The following is a 19,788-nucleotide window of genomic DNA, read 5'->3' as shown; positions in this document are numbered from 1 at the left end:
ACATGGCTAACAGGAAGTGAAGTACAATTTAAATACACATTTTCGAGCCAGATTTCCGTTCTATACTTTTTACATTTCGCTTTTGCCCGCAACCAAACTCTATCATTCATGTTCGCCCTTTCTGTGAAACTCTACTTTAAAAAAAAAAAAAAAAAATTTAAAATTCTAGTCAATTGTGATTCTAACTTGTGTACAAGTGTACAAATAACATGACGTTGGACAGATAGTTTTTCTTTAGACATGTAGGCCTACTTGTCCTTCACAACAAATTTTCTAACATTGTATGGAAAACATGGACCGCAACAAAGATATATCAAAAACACACATCAAATGTGTCTTTGTTGCGGTCCATGTTTTCTATACAACATATTCTGTATTACTATGTACAGTATGTATGTTTATCTTGTATGTATTCCTGGGGTTATATCTATCTATATATCCGGTGATCACAAAAATGTGTTTCACTTTGGGACTTTTGTGAAAATTTGAATATGTGACCACAACTTACCATTAGTACCTCTCATCCTATTGGTGTATAAATGTGTATATAGTATATGGGTGTGGCCCCCTCCTGTGTTTAAAAAATATCACCTGAAGAAGACCTCTGTTCGAAACGTAGTGATCAATAAAAACCTTTTTTTGCGTCAATTGAAGAAAGTCTATCTTCTTTCTCAGTTTTGCTATTTTTGCACTGCCCTGCACCTATACGTGATGTGTGTGTAACTACTTCTTTTTCTCTTAATTTAACAAAATGTGATGAATACCATACTACCGCCATAATTTTACCACTTCTTTGTGATCAGGAAAAACAAAGAAACAAAGTCTTGACTTTGAGAACGTGTTTATTGCATGTCAAAGTTTTCTTCATGAATGTTTTTTTTTTTTTTTTACATTTGTAGGTCTGAAAGCATGATATAGTACATGGAAGAGATACTTTTTTCAATTCACTAAACAGCTAAAAAGACAAAAGGATAAATAATAAAATTGTCCAGTACTTTTTGAAAAGTGAAAGTGATATCTTTGCTATTATTGCACTGCAGTCATAAAAAAAACCACTTTCAAACATACAATACCATATTTTTTCCATGTATATAAATTTAAATTAAAGCTGCTAACATCTTTCTAGATATCAGACAATAAATAGAAAAGGTGCTGATTTCTAGTTGCAAGAAAATACGTTGACAAAAACAGTAAAGAAAACATAATTAAAAATAAAATGTACAATAAATAAAATAACTGGCAATAACAACGGTTGGTTATGTTAAACAACTTATGTTATTATAATTGTCTTTATGTTGAATATCTATTGATCAGTGACACATTTCATAAATAAGATCACCGCCTAATTCTATAAGTTAACTGTAACAAAGAAATTGTGCTAGCATGAATCTTGTCATTCTAAAACATCTAAATAGTGCACTTTTGTCAAAATGCTACACTTTACAGCAGAAACTCTCTTTAAACAGCTTCCTGACCATCTATGTGTCTAGGATAACTTTTTCCACTTCTATCAGGGCCTCATTACACCCCGACTGATATTGATTATGGCTTAAAAAAGCCATAAAGCAACCAAAGTGCAACATTTTCATCTCAGGTTCATGTTCTTTGCTGATGGATTTCAGGTTATTCAAGTTATCTTCCTGTAAAGAGAAGAGCAGAAATAGAGGTTAAGTATTCCCAAGTATTGCTTTAAACAAAGACAAAAAACTGATAATAAGTTGCCATAGTTTCCTTACCTTCTCCTTCGTTGTAAATACAGCTGGACAAGCCAATGGGAAATCAAAGGCCAGAGTGCCGTCAACACCACGGTGAGTGGACAGAAGTCAAAGGGCCACCAGGAAGGTCTCATAAACTATAAAGACATAAACATTTAAATGACACTTCTGTTTTCCTGATTACAAACATATAACATCAATTAAAGAAAATGAAAACGACCTTTTGTGCTACTGTAAGAGGGTCCTCCTGTCTTGGTGAAGATTTTCTTGACTGTAATTTGTTTTTTCAAAAATAAAAAAAAAATATAAGTAAATACACGATAAGAGAGATTTTCAGAGTGATATTTAGGTCTTTTGCACCGATAAGAAAGTGCCAAAAAAACAGTTATAACAATCTCTCTATCATCATAGTGTACACAACATGGTAAACACTCACGTCTCTTACCTGTGACACAGTTAGCACCTCCAGAGCACGCAGCCTGTGCAGCACAGCAGCCATATCGTGCTGCAGCCTGAGCAGAGCTGTAGCTATTTGCTCATTGACGTTTCCCCTGGCAGCCCTCGCAGCATGTCTGCTCTGTGACACACAACAGCGGGCAGCATCTACACTGACACACCGCTGAGAGCTGCAGGTTGCCCTCGGTGACTGAACACCTGAAACTAAATCAGAATGTGAAAGCTAAGTGCTTACAACATGTAACTTGTCTCAAAAACATCTGGTGCCTTTTAATACTTAGGAGGGTAAACTAAGTGTGCTTCTTAGAGGAAAGGTAAATTAAGGACACCGTGTCAGTTTAAATCAAAAGGTGATGACTGCACTCTCACCTCTCCCTCTTCTCGAAAGAGAGCTGTTGCGTTGAATTGTACTAATCCCATCTTTAAAGTAGAGATCTCCCATGAGTATCTGATCCTCTTCTCCATTCAGAGTAGAGTTGCTCTCAAACCAAAGATCCTTTTGCCTCACTGAGGCAACTCTTGATCCAGGTGTCAGAGCTTTAGACGAACACAGTCCCTTGGCAGATGGAGGAGAAAGTCAACAGCAGTTTTAATTAGGTGAGAACAATTCCATTTGTGTTTTACTTTGTGAGTTTCTGTATCCACCTGACATGATTCAAAGGGAGAAACATATTGGGAATTATACAATTTGGATTCATATTCCCAGGACTGAGAGAATCGATAGCACTCTTCATTAAACTATTCTAAAACTAGGGATCAGTTAAGTTCTGCTCAACTCTAGGAGCAGGAGATCAGCTAGTCTACAGTTCAAAACTACACCTACATGCACCTTTACAGCACTAAACCTCTATGGTAGTTTAGTACAAAGTCTGTACAACAGTGCATTAACATTTTTCTTTCACAGGGTTTTGTTGTGCTGTTTTCTTCCTTGATCAATCATTTGAAGTCTTGTGTCGTTTTAGAGTGCTGGTAGATCTCTAACTGTCTCCTGACTGTAGCTGGCTGCAGAGTTAGCGTGTAAACATGACGGTGGAGTGGATCTTGTCATTAAGCTCTTAGATTGAAAGTGAATCAGTATTTTTCCTAAGACTTCAGAATGATTGTTTTGGTGTGGTGTTCGCTCTGGAAGAGGTAAACCACACCTCGTCCATGGCCAGATGCTCCATTGAGTCGCAGAATTCCTCATTATCCGAGTCTGTGGATCGGCGGAAGTTCTTCTCAGGGACAACATCACTACGACCTAAGAAGAAAAAACAAAGCGAACCATCATGAACAGAGAACACATAAACTACATATATGATACATTTTCTTAACAACTTCTTGCTACCCATTGTTTTGGGCCTTTGAATTTACATCTACATTTAGCATTTTAGAGAATAATTTTCAATACTAAAAATGTTCTGATGTTCTGAGAAAGAAAGGCTCAAACGAAAGTATATGAAGAGGGTTGCTCAAAGTGTTGACAGACAGAATGGCATCATCCAACGCCTCACTGGATCAGCTTTATGAAGCGTTTTAGTGCTTTCAGGACATTGATTTAGTTTTTTTTACCCACAAACCTACTATTTCAGGTCAGTGTTTCTGTTCCAATATCATTGTCTTTGCAATCTAAAAACAAACACACATCACTTTCTTCCAGGCACCAAATAACGAAGAATAAAGCTTGCAGATACTAACTAAACATACCAAAGCAATAACCAGAAAGAGTGATGGGTTTCTGCCTCAGAAGTTAGTGGAGACTAAAAGAAAGCTAAGAAGATAGTTGATATGTAACTAACACTTGCCACATGGGTAAAAACATGACTCTAAATCTATACTAATGTTGCTTAGTATTGGCTGTATTATAAAATGTCAAGTGCTTGCTTAAAAATGTGCCGTATAAACTTGGAACAGGAAAAAATATGTTAATATTGGTTCATGTTTTCATGTAATGTGATCCAGTAGTATTTTGAAGTATGCAATGTCAGAACAGGTACAGGTAGTGTTTTCCAATCATACAAACTTTTTTTGTTGCATGTAGGTGTTCTCTTACCACTCAGGTGTCCATTAAAGGTCATATACGGGTTATATTGCACGCTGGACTCCACAGAGCAGGCCAGCTCCTCCTCCTCCACCTCGCTGTTGAGGGAGCTGTGTGTCCCGTTGGTGAAGGAGGACATGCTGGGTTCCATGCTGCTGCTTGACCCCCTGGTGTCAGACCTCCCCCTCTTGTCTTCCACCATCAGCAGCCTCGGGTCAGGACTCCAGCCTTGGAGCCAATACAACAAGGAAGAGAGAGAGTGAGAAAAAGAGAGACAGAGAAAAGAGAGCGAGCGGAAAAAAAGATGACAGAGAAAATTGTCATCTGTTCCAGGCTTTTCTTTGTGTGTGTTTCAGGTCAAAAACGGTCATGTGATGAAAATTCATTTTAAAAAGACCATGTTTCTTCCTATCAACGTGGAATCAATTCTTCATTTGTTTGGGACTATTTTAAGTAGCTTATTTATACACAGTTGGCACACTGGAGCCTATTTATAGCAGCTTTTTTGTAGCACAGACTCTCAATATACTACTGTCTGTCTGGAAATATGTCATTCATTGCAACACTTGGGTCCATTGACATGTAAATAATTATATAACTATAAGTGTTTAATCTCTACAACACAGCAAATTTCTTAGCACAAAACAACTAACAACAACTACTGATGGTACCTTTATCCTTCTCTTTGTCTTCATCATCTGTATTGTCTTCTTCATCCCCATTCTCCTCCTCCTCCTCACTTTTCCTCCAATCACTGCTTTTCTCACTTCTCTCCATTTCACTATTTTCATTGCTTCCCCCTGCCTCCTCATTACCGACACTTACACCATGAACACTGTTGTCTTTGTCATGTTCTTGGAGGTTTTGAACATCATCCCACAGATCCCCAAAGCCTGAGCAGCAAGGGAAACACTCTCGATTAACTCCTTCACATTGCACAATGCAAATCTACACAGAGCAAAGACATACCCACAGTATGGTTTAACAGAAAAATGTGCGTTTCACAGCTTCTAAACACTACATCTACACCGCAAAGTGCGAATACAGGGGCAAACCAACAGCAAACACACTGACTAACTAGAGCACACACATGACCGTCTACACAAGTGAAACTTAATACGGTTTCAAAGCTTTAACACTGAGGGACTCATTAAAGCTCTACAGCTACTGTGAACACCAAAAGACTTGCCTTCCATTGTTGGTTTCTTAAAGGGTCTGATCAGCTCATCTAGTGATAAAAAGACATGTAAGACAGGCTCAGTATTCCAATCCGAATCATAAATGTGACTAAGAAGATTAACAGCAGTACTATATCCAGCACGAGCAGCAGAGCCCTCCAGAGACTCTATTCATTATTTCTTTGATGAGGATTCATGTAGCGGCTGTCAGATGAATTCAGATTCCCCTTTTACTACCTTTCAGGTTTACTAGTGGATTTTATGACATTACTTTTTCATGAGTGTAATATTCAGAGTCGATTCATTGGTGAATCTTTGAACGGTTTGAATCCATTACTTCAGTCAACTATTTTAAGCTTCTTAACTTGTGGCTAAATTTTTGAACAGTTAGCTTAATACATTATTATCAATACATTATTTGTGCTCAGTATTTCCTCTGCTTATCCTTTTCCATTTAGATATTTGCCGTTAATCCATACGGTTAGCCAAATGTTCTGTTAAGCTGTTGATGTTGGGTTCATATTTTAACCTTTAGCTTATATATCCACTGTTAGCTAGTACTAGAGCTAACTTTTTTCCAAAAGATTACGGTCTACTCCAACCATTTAGACATTAGCCTGTGTTTTATTATTTCATCAGTTGGCTCCCTCTTCCAGAAGTATACCCATTTATTTAGCTAACTAGTTCAACAGTCTGTTAGCTAACCTTTTGAAACTATATATTCTGATCTTTTAGCAAACTTTTTCGACCATTAGCTAACTATTTTGATTTTTTTTCTATTACTTTAGCTTAATACGTCGACCTTTATAATATGATTTAATTAGCTATTTGTATCAATTGTTTATATCAGTTATTTTAACTGGCTAAATAATTAAACTGTTAGCTATTTAGTTTAAGTGTTTATCATTAATATAGAGAACTATCTCAGCCATTTTTACCACTAGACAGATAGACTATTAACCAATATTCTGAACCGCTGATCCATAAGTATTTTATCTAAATATACACTATTAAGCATCATTTTGATCCATTAGCTTGAAATTGCTCGAAAAGATCTGTTATTTTGAGCTTATTCTTTCAGCTGTTAGCTATCTATTTCAGCCGTCCATCCATAAGGCTTAATGTATGAACTGTTGATATATAACGTCTAGCTTATATGTGAACTGTTAGCTTTCTATCTGAAGCTGTAATCCTTTATGTCTACCAAACTATTTTAACCATTTTCCACTACATTTAGCTGTTATTTAACAAATTATCCATTACTACAGTCAACAATAATCAATGTAAGAGCTAACTCTTTCACCTAGCTAACTATTTATCTAGAACTTTATTAGTAGGCGATTTTAAACTTTCATAATTATGTTTTTTAGCAAACTTTTAATCCTGAACCTTTCATAATTGTAGGTGCCTCTTAACACTTTGCTTTTAGCTTTTTGCATACTCTTCCATGGTCACAGTAAGTATTGATCAGTTATAGCTGAATGAGTGTTTTTTTTATACAAATATTACTTTGTTTTTCTGCATACCCCCTGGAAAGAGCAGAAGTACCCCTAGAGCCATAAGTACCCTTCTGTGAAATTCACACATGTAGTCTACCTGCATGCTGTGCAAAAGGCCTGGTGAAGGGTCTCCTGTCCACTTCGTTCTCTTCAATTTCTTCATTTCCTCTTCCCTCTCCATCCACATCTGCATAGAAGGAGCCAAGCTTTTGCACCAGGTCAGACACCTCTTCTGACATTGGGATAGTCTCCAATATCTAAAAAACACATAACATTTAAAGTGCATTTTAAAAAAGGAAAGAAAAAAATCATTATTTCCTCAATAACTGTTGTTTTTTCTTCAGTATATACATGTAGCCAGATGTCTACAGTTATGCTAGCAGCTCTTCGATGCTGGCAAAACTTCATGCTAATACCAGCGAGCTAGTGTACTGAATGTGACACAGATATCATGATAATGTGAAGAAAGTAAAACGTTCTATAGGCTATTTTACTGTGTGTGTAACACAAATTCCCCCCCCCCAAAAAAAACCTGAATGAATTTGTGTGCTCCAATTTCAACTTCATATTATTCTGTATGCTGCTTTTATTAATGTTTTTTTTTTCTTTCTTGAAAGGACCTACCAGCTGGATGTCCTCAACATAATTCTTCATGGCTTCCTCCTTTGTCATATTTCCCAAAGAGCTCCATGCATCCCTGGCAACACAAAGTCATAGTTCATTACTAAGCTGTTAGTCAACATGAAGTAGTAAAAGTGTTAATGTCTTACTGTTAGATAAGGTATTACAGAAACCCCATTCAACTCAATCTATACTGTATACGTCACAAACGTGCAATATATTTATCTGTATAGTAATTTTATACATAGCTTTTCTTTTTATATCTATTTATATCTGCACCTTATTTTTCTATGTAAATACTTGCTGCTGTTTTTATCCTGCACTACAATGAGCCAAATGCAACGAAATGTTGTTCTTATCTGCACTGTAAAGTACAAGTTTGAATGACAATAAAGAAAGTCTAAGTCTAAGTCTAAGTAATACTGCAGGAATATCCATCAGACGTACCTGCAGTATAATGCAGAAATATGTTGAATAAGAAATACCAGGCATGCAAAGTGACTGTGACCCAGACTTCAAATTTACAGGGGGGAGACTTTGCGATAAAGGGAACAGTATAGTTTATCAAAGTTAAGTGGTAAATTGTAAATGCATAATCTGTTTGTCTGGGTCATTTCAAGACATAGTCATGACTCTGGATTTGACGTTTTACCTTAGCTTTAACACAAAACTGTTTACCATTTAGCTTTGCCTCGAGTGTCCCAGAAGCCCATTGGTCTGGGGATGTTGCAGGGCCCCAGGGTGGCCTGCTTGTAATAACTATAGAACATCAGCATCATGTCATCAGACGGCTGGAAAGGACCTGAGAAATGAAGAAAGCAAATTAAAACATACAATACAAGCATTCAGCTAAATACACATGATGCACAAGTTAGGCTAGAAAATGACTTCAGTTAATCAATAAGACAAGAGTTCATACTCTGCCCCTCAGTGTAAACACACCAACAGGAGCTGACTTCATATAAGCAAACACTTAACTGAAACATTGATAGATGTGAATGAAGTTTAATAGATAGTAGTGGTCACCTTCTTCGGGCAAACTCCGGATCACACTAACTGCAGCAGCAAATTTCGCCTCGAGGCTGTGTTTGTCCTCCTCGTGCGCCATGCTGACTCCCAACAAGGATGACAGGATGGAGTCCTCACATCTTCAACAACAACATGAAACAATTCATGGAAGCAGTATCCACAGCTCAGGCCGTGTTCAGCAAGGGATAAGTCAACAGTGTTTGGTCATCAATAAAGCTTAAAGCCTCTAATGTATGAAGGCAGACAGTTTCCTCTTTAAGCTTTTATGTTTTTTGTGTAGGTTTAGTTTATACATTTCCCTCGGGGTGGCGCTAACAGGATACATTATGAAACAGAAATAAATCATTTCTATCGCTGATTTGTCAGATACTCACCATAAAGTTACCGTTTGCCGGTGGGATAATTGCTTCATTAGCCGATACCTGTCTGCTATATGCAGCAGCAAGCCAATCCTGACTCCAGTGGAGGATGAGCAAACAGTCATTTGGTGATGATTAAACATATCTGGGAAATGTAGTTTTTACCGACCAAACAGTCGTAAAACGTTGGCTTCATTAGACCATCAGACGCTTCAGACTCATCGCTTTGCTCCTTAAAATCCCAGAAACCCCTCGGAGAGGGTATTTAAACCGCGGTGATGCATGGGAAATGAAGTTTTTTTTTGTAGTTTTCTTCTGAAATATGCTTTTTTATTTTATTTAGGATACTGCTTTTTGTTACCATCATTACAAATACTTAAACGACTTATTTATTTAGATTATGTATCTAGATTATGATGACAAAATATTTTGAAAATAAGCCATCCCTGAATATTTAAGGCAATCTATTCAATTTATGAATGCTACTAAGGTGAGGAATGTGATGCCATTTTGATGTTAACAGTTATTTGCTTACAATTAAAATAAACTTAACTTAATCTTACTGATACATCTGCTTGTTTTCTGTTGCCTTTTTTTAAACACATATTTTGACAAATTTGTATTTGTTTGTTTTTGTTGGTTAAATATTCATTTTTCAGTGGAAATGAATAAAAGCAGATAAATGTAAATCATTCATAAAGAAAATATATCAAATAAAAAAGAAACTCGTTTTAAGACCGTGTGACATTTTGTGGTTTAACTTTTTTTTTTTTTCACCAGTTTAAAGAATATATACATGAGTTATATACATAATTTTTATTTTGTATAAAAGACATTTCCATTATTATTTTAAATTATTTTAATCACACTTTCTTGTTCGTTATCGTTATCTTATTTTCCTTTTTTTCTGTTATGGACTGAAACGTCATCAACACGCTGATGATGGATAATTGGTCCACTGCGCTTCTTCCTCAGTCTCTCAGCCAATCACAGGCCTCCGTTCATAACGTAGCTGCCATTTGTCACAGACGGTTGTGAATCGAGAGACCAGCAGCCCCACAAAGCCAGGCGGGGGAGCCCCTCACTCAGCTACACAGCACAGCATCAGCGCCTCGCCTCAGTGAAAAGGACAGAGAGAGGAGAGAAATGCAAAGGGATGTAAGATGGCAGAGCTACAAATGCTATTAGAGGAGGAAATCCCTGCCGGCAAAAGAGCCCTTGTGGAAAGCTACCAGAACCTGTCCCGGGTTGCGGAATACTGTGAAAACAATTATGTCCAGGTAAGAGACGCTTAAAGGTCGTTAAATTTGGTAAATTTGTGAGTTATCTCCGTCGTGTCTGCGGTGTGTTGTAGTAGAAGTGAGTTAAACCACAGGGACAGGAAATGCTGGTCGTAACGAAAGGGAACCTAAAACCGCTACCTACCACACGGAGTGGCCTTCATCTCCCGGTATTTTGATTCAGATGTGTCTCTGTGGCCGTGTTTCATGGTTTTCTTGTTTCGACTAGTCCGTTCACATTTAAAAGGCTACACTGGATAAGAAGAAAGCTGCTGGGGGTGGTGGTGGTGTTGGGGGGGGTTCAGAGGGTGTGTCGTTGTTATGACCAATGGTTTGATACTGACTGCATTCTCTGATATGTACATGTGACAGAATATGAAAAAAAAACACCAAATTTTTATACATTTTCACATTTGATGTATTGATTCGATCATTTTAAAGGGACGCAAATCACATACTAGGATCACACAATAGTGCTATAAACGAAAGAAATGGCGAATGAAATGTACTAAAAGCCAAATTGGTCATTCAAATCTCAAAAGAAGGCTTTTTTTTGGGGGGGGGGGTCAAATTATGTGACAAGAAAAATAAAAGGAAAGCTACAAGGTAACGCTCAGTCACTACAAACTAACTGGACAAGCCGATGATTAGGCTACTAGACTAGAACTGTTATAACGCTTTTGCTAAGGGTTTTAATCATTTGTATGATCTATTAACAAATACTCCAATCATCTCTCATCTGTGAGATTTATTTTAGATTGGCCATGTCCTTAAATGCTCTAAGGGAAATTACAAGTCATGTAAGGCTCTAGATGTGAGGTCAATCTACTCATGATGCAAATAGGATGTGCATACTAACACAGTGCTGACAAGGAGCATGTTCATTCACCATTTGCCTACAGTCAAATACACATGCTGATGAAAGGTGTGTCTGATTGTAGTTTGCAAAGACAGGATGATAAATCACTTATCACAAGCACTGATTTCCCAAATTTGGTGCATACTTGAGAGGATCACACATGTTGTACTTGTGTTTTTGTGATTTTCCTTGAATGGTGTGTTAGTTCTCAATCTCCAAATAACGTGAATAATGTTATTCAGTTCTTTAAATGTCCAACAGCAGGATTTTTCTTCATTAAAGGTTTTGTTACAAATCCCAAGATTTAAAATTCCTTCTGTACAGCCTAAAAAAAAGATTCAGCACAATATTGAACTACATTCACAGTTTATCATTCCAGGAGAAAAATAACCTTCTTCCACTGCAAATCTTTCAAAATCTTTCATTTCTAGATTTAGACACGATGTCCTATTTCCGTTATGACTGTGTCAGTAGTATTCAGCTTTTAAAATACATATTTTCATATTTTCTGGTACTGATAATGGGTCAAACTCAGTCTCACAATTTAGTATCTGATAGGGCAGGCAAAAAGGAACATTTAATAACTGGGGTCTTCCTCAGAGAAAATCACAATGAACCATTGCCTGATAAAATATTAACACCTTAACAGGGGATTTCCACCCATTAAAGTTACTCATGAGAAACCTCATCATCACCCTGTTAATTTGTCCTCAGTGAGGGAGTTCGTTGAGAGTGGGTGAGAGTGTGAGCTGACAGCGCAGTACGACACTGAGTTAAACGGTCTGGTGTGAACGACAGCGTCTGCTGACAGATCGCCACGCACCAGAAGCCCCACTGTGCTCTAATTTTTTTGACTGTGGTGCTGAGAAAGACCACAGTTGTGCCGTTGTGATTACGCGTCAGATCACATTGCCCTGGTTGTCATCAGAAATGTAATGTAGGTTACACAGTTTGAATGCATGCCTACTGACACGCATAAACAGCTCTTCATGGTAAATGTGTTGTAGTGTGCTCTAGCCATTATCACTATGGAGAAAACTGTCTTAAAATCATCTGAAATCTGTATGCCTAATAGCTGTGCTTTTACCAGATGTTATTTCAAGATAATTTCAGTGCAATTTAATCCTCTTAACTGAATTGCCAGACAGTTTGACCCCAGGGTGACTGATTTATCGATTTGTACATGGGGGAGTTTTAAATGTTAATTATTGGATAGTAGTATTGACATTAACTATAAGGTTTGTAGCCACATCTAGTCATGAACACAAGGTTAAAAGTTTGACCCTGAATGTCACTACTAGATAGATTTTAGGGGTGTGGACCAGCAGAGGCACCACGATACGATATTATCACGGTACTTGAGTCACGATTCGATGTCATTGCGATTTTAAACATTTTCGACATGCAGAGAATTTGCGATACAATATATTGCGATTTAACTTTTTTAACTGCATATTATGTCCACAAAATTAAACTAAATCGAGAATTTTGTTTTTTCAAATAAAAGAACATTCTCAGTCCGTTCATCTCACTTCAGTCTTTATATTTCTACACAATGAGTTAAGCCCCCAGACCAACACTATGATAAAAGTACAACCCTGTAAAGGCTGCATGCACCTCACAACCCTCACCCTAATTGAACAAACTGAACACAAACATGTACGGACAACTGTACAACTGCAGTAATGTTTAACAATGCAACTTGTTATAAAATAATTGTGCAACCCCTTCAACAATTACAAATTTAAAAATAATATTTGCTATTAATTGAATCAAAATATCGATACTTGGTGGCCATGAGATGATATAATATCACTTAAAAAAATATTGCGATACTGTGCTGTATCGGTTTTTACTCCGACCTCTAGTAGGTATCAAACGTTGCCCCAGTAGTTTTTAAACTACTTGGGCAAACAATAGTTTGTAAACTTATGGGTAAAACCAGGCAAGGACATGAATTTATTCAAAATGTTCACTCTAATTAAAAATGCTTCAAATACTGAGCAACGTCTTTAATTTAACTTAGATGAAATGTTTGAATTGATAAATCAATAAAGATCATGTTAAACAGTGAAAGACAGAGGGATGGTAACCCCACATGTGTGAGGTTTTGTAAATTGAAGAGACAAGTTTAAATCGGACTTACTGATCGTTGGTCCTTTAACTGTCAGTCAAGAAAACAAACAGATTTGTTGTTGACTTGTTGCTGTGACAAACAGCAACAAACAAGAAATAAGGTGGGTAGTTTGTAGACAAAGCTGTTGAGTGTTTGCAGTGGATAATGAGAGAAATATGTTTGGGTGAAAAATTGCTGCTGGGTGGGTTTTGATCTTACCTCTCCCACTAACCCCTGTTGTTGTGAAACCAGTAGTACTAGTAGCAGTGCTTTGTGAGCTTCATGATGTGTTTCATATAAGAGACATTATTCATCAACTATTTTTATTGTTGCTTCCATTGATTGAGGGAGACAAACACTGTGATAGGCACTTCCATGCACTATTGACCAGAACATCTGAAGTCATGAAAGATTTGTCTCCTTTAATTGCTTTGAAGAAATCTAATTATCAGCATAGGTGATGCTTATTTTACTTTGAGAATATTATTTACAAATGCTTTGGGTTCTTGTTCATTCTTAATGTATTTTTGACTAGTGACAGTAAGATGCTTTTCATCCCCCTCACTGCTGGTCTTCAGATATGTACTGTGCCTATCTCTGCTGCAGTGTGAGGAATATTGGCTGGAATATGAAGATGCATGCGGCTTCTCTTGAATAATGATTTCTTCAGGGACATTAAAAACATTAGCTGCATGCACACGTTTTCCTAGCACAACAGGAAATAAACAGTAAGGAGGCTGAGCAGGAGGCCAGATAGCTAATATTCAGATGTAATACTGTAGTATTAGATGTAGGATATGTCTCTATATCCTAAACAAATCTCTTTAGTCTCATACTGCCTGGACCTAAAATAATACCTGGTAGTGTAGATGTGACAGATCATCATAATCCTGTGGGGATATCATTTAGTAATTCAGTTTTTGTATTCACACTATCAGCTGAACAGCAAACTGTCATACAACACACTAGCAATGTTGCACTGATGTTTAAATCTACTCTGGAGGGAAACATTGATAGTTTTATTTTTGGATGAGATATTTGAAATGAGCCATTTGAATAAAACGTCACCTACACAATGATACGTTGCATAAAAGACGCTTTGTTGGCACCTTTCTTTGGGCCTTTGTGTACTAAAATAGCATTTCTTTGGGTGATATCTTTTGTGATGTTGAAAAATGAACGTGATGCTGCTTTTGAGATACAAAGGGACATTGCTGTCAATGTGAGATCTTAACATGAGCACTGGTCTACATTTTGATCCAGTGTGGGGTTTGCATATCTAAACCACGACCAATGACTATGTCCTATGGTAGTTTTTTTTTCTAACTGACCATTTTGCACAAGAAGCCATTTTTTTCAGATGTCAGTAACACCTGTTATTTTTAATAACTACTTAAACTTCAGGTCCACCAGCCAGTTTTACTATCTTTATACTGTTGCTATATTGAATCCATTAGCTTATTTCACTATCTTGTGGTTTAATGCTTCAAATAAGTATCATCTAAACAAGATCACAAGAATGAGCAGCAAAATCATCGAGCTGGATCTGAAACCTTCAAGCAACATTTATAAGAGAGTAAGATGAAAGCACCACAAAAAGCCACGGATACCTCACACAAACTATCCTATACAGTCAGTCTTCAGGCCATATGAACCAGTCACCTCTATTGTAGACCAAGTGCAAAATATCAGGCTTTGTGTCTACTCTCAGATTTAAGGCACTCTTACCGGTTGTGTTGTTGTATGTATGGTTGTCAAAACTCAATCATTTTAGAAACCTTTTTTTAAACAATACAATTTCTGTTCATTTAATGATTGATAGTTCTACAAAACAGCAAAGTCAGATTTCCATATTGAATCGTTGCCAACATATTTGTGCAACTTAGACAGTGTTCAAGAGTTTGCCTGCATTTTCTGGTAATAAAAAAACAAGACATACCCAATATTTGTTGCCTTGTATTGAAAATGGGTTTATATATGATTTAATATTTACTAGTATCAAAGTTTAAGTTCCTAACTGCTTAATTGTTTTCTGAATTTGTAATGTTTACCCTAAAATTAAGAGATGCAGCTTCTCTATCGTTCAATATGTGTAGTCAGAGATGTTAGAAGAAATCCCATGAATCAACTTCATGTTGACCCACCAAAATCCCCCCTGGTAACTCACATGATACCTCTCTGACTGATGGCCGCTTCATTCATGACTCATGAGGCTCATAATATTTCACTACCAGACCTGGGGCTCAGTGTGACATGATCTCAGAAATGTCTTCTGTAAGTGCTTTGTTTAGGTTAGCTTTTGTAGGTTTGCTATTAAACCATTATATCTCAAAGCAGGAGCGAACGAGTAGGAGAGATCCATGTAGGGAAATGTAGTCCGCCTGTGCAGGATTATTTCAGACTTTTTGGACTAAATTGAATTCTATTGAAACTTAAACTTTAACTTCTGTTTAAATCTCAGTTCACAGGTTTTTAACTCTCATTTATGCATTGGGCTGTTTAAGAGATTACACTGTGTCTATGCAGTATGTCTTTTTGTTTTTGTCTATGTACTGGTTCCAGTGTTTCCCCTACCATTATATTGGGGGGCGGCCCCCCAGATTTATTTTTGGGCTTTTTGTGCCTTTATTGTAGGGATATGATAGTGGATAGAGTCGGAATGACTCCATGTTTGACAAACTGGCAGTCTAAGGTCCGCACGGGTCGACCCGGCCTGAAGCCCTCACTCACCAGACATCTGCATCAGATAATGGAGCTGCAGGTGGTTTGCAGAGTAGCAGGTGGGCAGGTGGTCCTGTTGTAATGGTCTGCTGGCTGTTAGCCTCCTGCTACCACTCACACCTACCACATTGTTTTGTTCTGTTAAATTGTAGCTGAAGTCTTTGTTGCCCCCACATAATCTATGAGATACTGGATTAGCACTTTGAAACTAAAAAGGCACAAAAAGTATGGTGACGAACGGCTTCAGATTCAGCAGATTCAACTCAATGGCTGTGAGCTCTTTGATAGGAACAGTTTCACATTTTTAAAAGCATTGTTTGTCTGAGGTTGGGAATATTGATACCATCGTCATATCTGTGCCACAAGTTTAAAGCAAAAACCAAGATGATAAACTTAGCTTTGTATTAATGCTGAAGCAGGATGTCAGGCAGCGTAATTAGGCACATAACATAATGAGCCATATTTCTGACATTGGAGGTAACAGTATCCCACTTCTGCTTTTTTTTTTCTTTTTTGGTTTGCTTAGCCATGCTTGGTATTCGTCATATAATTTATATTAAACTCATTAAACTCGGGGCTGGTAAGAGAATATTTTTTACTCCCTAAACTAAATATTTGCTGTATATCCGTGGCAAGACAACACAGCCAAACGTTTAAGTTTTTGATACAAATACTTTTCTCATGCATAACACTATCCAGATGAGCCTTCACATTTTTAAAGTGTTAAATTCACAGAACAGCTGCAGTTATACCATTTACAATTGTGAGGGATTCAGTGACCAAACATATTGTGGGACATCTTAATCTCCCTCCATAAGGGGTTTTTTGTCAGTTAAACCATCCTCTGACGTGAGATTTGAGACAAATATTGCTTAAGTGATCGGCCAATCATCTGCGAAACGGATCAAAATAAATTAAATGAATGGCTAGTTTAAATGTGATGTACTGTCTAATGGCAACAATTGTAGATAACATACTATAAACGTTTGCAGGTCATAGCATAAGACAAGCTACATGGGTTAGCATTTCTTGCTCATTTATTTTTGTGCAAGAAAATGATTTTACACTTGTGATCATTTGTGAATGTTGACATTCTGAATGAGGAATTTCTCAAAAAAAAAAAAGCCACCATAATGATTTGTCCCATGTTGGAGAGATCTTTGTGCAGCCTCATTGTCCCTGTTTTGTTTCCAAACTATAAATATGTTCATTCAGTCCCTTCGCTATTTAAAGGCATCCAGAAACAGATGGTTTGCGCAGCCGGGTTGGAGATTTGGGATCCTATGAAATGTCTTGGCATTCCTGCGCACAGGGCTGAGTTCCCACCATGCACCTGTCCCCTGTCGTCCATCTTAGCTATTTGGAAGTTATGTTGTCCAATTCCAGGCTGCTCTGAATCCACAGCGTCCTCCCCTCTGAGAAACATTTACACTTGTTCAGTGGCCTGCAGATCTTTACACAGCTTTAGAAACAGTAGAGTATGAATGTGGCTGTCAGATACAGTTCACTCCCTGCTCACACTACGGGGAGGAGAGTAACAATGAGACTGCAGCATTTCCTATTGAGTGTTCTGCAGCTTACCTTACTTCCCTCTGCCAACTTCTCCATTCCTACCACCCACATTTCCTTCCACTGATTTTCTGACATGTATTTTCTCTTTCCCAACCTTTTTTTTGTTCACTCTCTCTCTCTCTCTCTCTCTCTCTCTCTCTCTCTCTCTCTCTGCCAGGCTCAAGACAAGAAGAAGGCCCTGGAGGAGACCAAGGCCTACACCACTCAGTCTCTGGCCAGTGTGGCCTACCAGATCAATGCCTTAGCTAACAATGTGCTGCAGCTGCTGGACATCCAGGCGTCACAATTACGTCGCATGGAGTCCTCCATCAACCACATCTCCCAGGTACACTCCACATACCTACCTGTAAGATACAAATGGCTAATGTGCAACAGGCACATGGTCAGGCTGATATAAAAAAAAAAAAGGCATCCATTACTAATATACTGTCTTATGTTACGAGATTTTGAAGTTAATGCAAACTCTAAATGTTCCCATTTAATAAATATTTCAAGGTCATGTTGTACCAACACAATTTTCTGATCTCTAATAAAAACACTTAATTTACCAAATATTTACACTCGCTTACACTATTTCAGTGGAACTTTTCAGACTGCTTTTTCACAAAAATGTTCCTACTAAGCTTAGCCATCATGATGTCTTTTTACGTTCATATTGATTCTGCGATTCATATTGAAGCACGGCACAGCGGGAGCTCCACATACACACACAGTCAGACATGCACAAATACACAACGCTGCGCTCCCCCACCGGCTCCACTGATACAGTGTCACCTCTGTAACGGCTCTCTTTCTACCTCCGAAGACAGTACAGAGGGGGGATCACTTTGTCCCCCCATAAGGACTCCCTGATATTCAGATTGAAGGCGATCAAAGGGGTGTATATATTGGGGCTTAATAGGCAGTCTGAATATCACTGCTGAACTTCTGTCAGTAAAACTTTGCATTCCCCTGTAGTTACAGTTTCAATTCACTGTGTGAAAGAACAATGAATGAATATTTTTCCCTCAGCCATTTTCCTTTTTGATCCAAACCCCCGGCATATTTACACCCCTGTAATGTCTTGTCTTCAGTGTAAAATCACAGAGGGTTAATGAGAGGACAAAGTCCAACGCTGATTATCGTTTTGAGGTGGTAACAGAGGCGTTAACAGGAGTGAGACGGGATCATTTGAAAATGTCAGAGCTGGCAAGGCGTAGTGTCTGCATATGTGATGCTACCGCATTGAGTCTCGCATTTTTCTGCAACACCAAAGCGCAATATGAAAATCACACACTGGTACGGCAATATCATGCCATTGCGGATTCAATGAAAACGTACAAAGGAGATATGAGAGCGGAGCTTCACTGTGTCGGAACTCACAATCGAAAAAGAGCTGTAGACGACAGAAACTTGAATTTGAAGAAAATGTACAACTGACTGCTAGCAGCTCCAATACACCAGGAGAAGACACAGGCAATTTGGGAAACTTCAGGCTACTTTGTTTTTTTTAACGGTTGGATTGTTTGTTTGTTTTTCGTGCCACTGAGGGTCTCAGAAGACAACAAAAAGTTGTAACATACTGTATACCGGCACTCTGCTCTCACCAACAAACATGGCATATGGTTTTCTATTTGCTTGAACCCATATTAACACAGTGCCATGTCCAATGTTATCAGTAACACCAGTTTTGCCACAAGTTTAACAACCAGTAGGAAAATTTGCCCACTGTAGGAACTCTACAGATATTTGAATTAAAAGAAACCTGGTCCCTCACAGGACACAATCCATTTGCTTTGAGGTGTTTAATGTGGAGCAGGAGTTTCTGTCACAGTATTGATAATGTGCTGTGGAAAATAAAAGTATGCTATGTAGGGGTGTTCAGGGTAACAAGCTGTTTTTATCTCCTCCATGTAATTACGAGGACTGTCAAATGAAGATTTAAACTATTAATTTTAACAAACCAGCTGGTATGTTTCAGTGTCTTGATGTCAATGTGCCCTACAGACAGATATGGCATGGGGGGCATGGATCATGCTGGAGCTGCCAAACCTCCACAGCCCCTCTTCAGCCCCCCTTGCTTAATCAGCAGTCCTGTCTCTATGTCTCTGTGCGCTTCATGCGGCCACGCTTCCTGTCAGCCAGTGAATGTCCCTGACTGTCCCCTCCCTGTGTGTTTCATTAAGCCTGTCAGGGATGAAGTGAAATCCTGACGCCAGCTCTTTCGCCTGGTTAGCATATATTTAGCTCCAGCTTTACTCCATAGACTGCAGGACGGAGGACAGTTTGGTGCAGTCTGTTGAAGATCCACTGAAGTCTGTTATCGATCTTTAGGGTCTGGTCATTGGTGCTTTATTCCCCCTAATCCCTTAATTTCTGCTTCA

At 38.1% G+C, this 19,788-nt stretch overlaps 2 protein-coding genes across 6 annotated transcripts in view; one reads left to right on the top strand and one right to left on the bottom strand.

Annotated features, from left to right (window-relative positions):
- Window positions 1-824: 824 nt before the first annotated feature.
- On the bottom strand, window positions 825-10,424 carry LOC109995739 (acyl-CoA-binding domain-containing protein 5A). 2 transcript variants are annotated; one of them, XM_020649569.3, is made up of 15 exons: window positions 10,303-10,424; window positions 8,893-9,966; window positions 8,516-8,637; window positions 8,168-8,291; window positions 7,493-7,565; window positions 6,966-7,125; window positions 5,381-5,419; window positions 4,863-5,084; window positions 4,204-4,419; window positions 3,314-3,411; window positions 2,541-2,727; window positions 2,161-2,375; window positions 1,936-1,986; window positions 1,737-1,852; window positions 825-1,640 (listed from the first exon to the last, which is right to left on the bottom strand). In XM_020649569.3, the coding sequence occupies exons 3-15, from the start codon at window positions 8,595-8,597 to the stop codon at window positions 1,628-1,630; spliced, it is 1,596 nt and encodes a 531-aa protein (XP_020505225.2). In that variant the 5' UTR covers window positions 8,598-8,637; window positions 8,893-9,966; window positions 10,303-10,424; the 3' UTR covers window positions 825-1,627. The 2 variants fall into 2 exon arrangements, with proteins under 2 accessions (XP_020505225.2, XP_020505233.2); XM_020649577.3 differs by lacking the exons at window positions 4,863-5,084; window positions 5,381-5,419; window positions 10,303-10,424 and having other exon boundaries at window positions 8,893-9,905.
- LOC109995771 (abl interactor 1) overlaps window positions 9,911-19,788 on the top strand; it is a 29,718-nt gene continuing 19,840 nt past the window's right edge. For all 4 annotated transcript variants that reach the window (XM_020649634.3, XM_020649619.3, XM_020649626.3 and 1 more), the window contains exons 1-2: window positions 9,911-10,157; window positions 17,583-17,750. In XM_020649634.3, the coding sequence (XP_020505290.1) occupies window positions 10,041-10,157; window positions 17,583-17,750 (285 nt within the window). In that variant the 5' untranslated portion in view covers window positions 9,911-10,040. The remainder of the gene's footprint in view (window positions 10,158-17,582; window positions 17,751-19,788) is intronic.

The sequence above is a fragment of the Labrus bergylta genome, chromosome 4, assembly GCF_963930695.1.
Source record: "Labrus bergylta chromosome 4, fLabBer1.1, whole genome shotgun sequence".
Lineage (NCBI taxonomy): Eukaryota > Metazoa > Chordata > Actinopteri > Labriformes > Labridae > Labrus > Labrus bergylta.
Note: the sequence above shows the minus strand (reverse complement) of the source record. Positions and strands in the feature narration are given on the sequence as shown.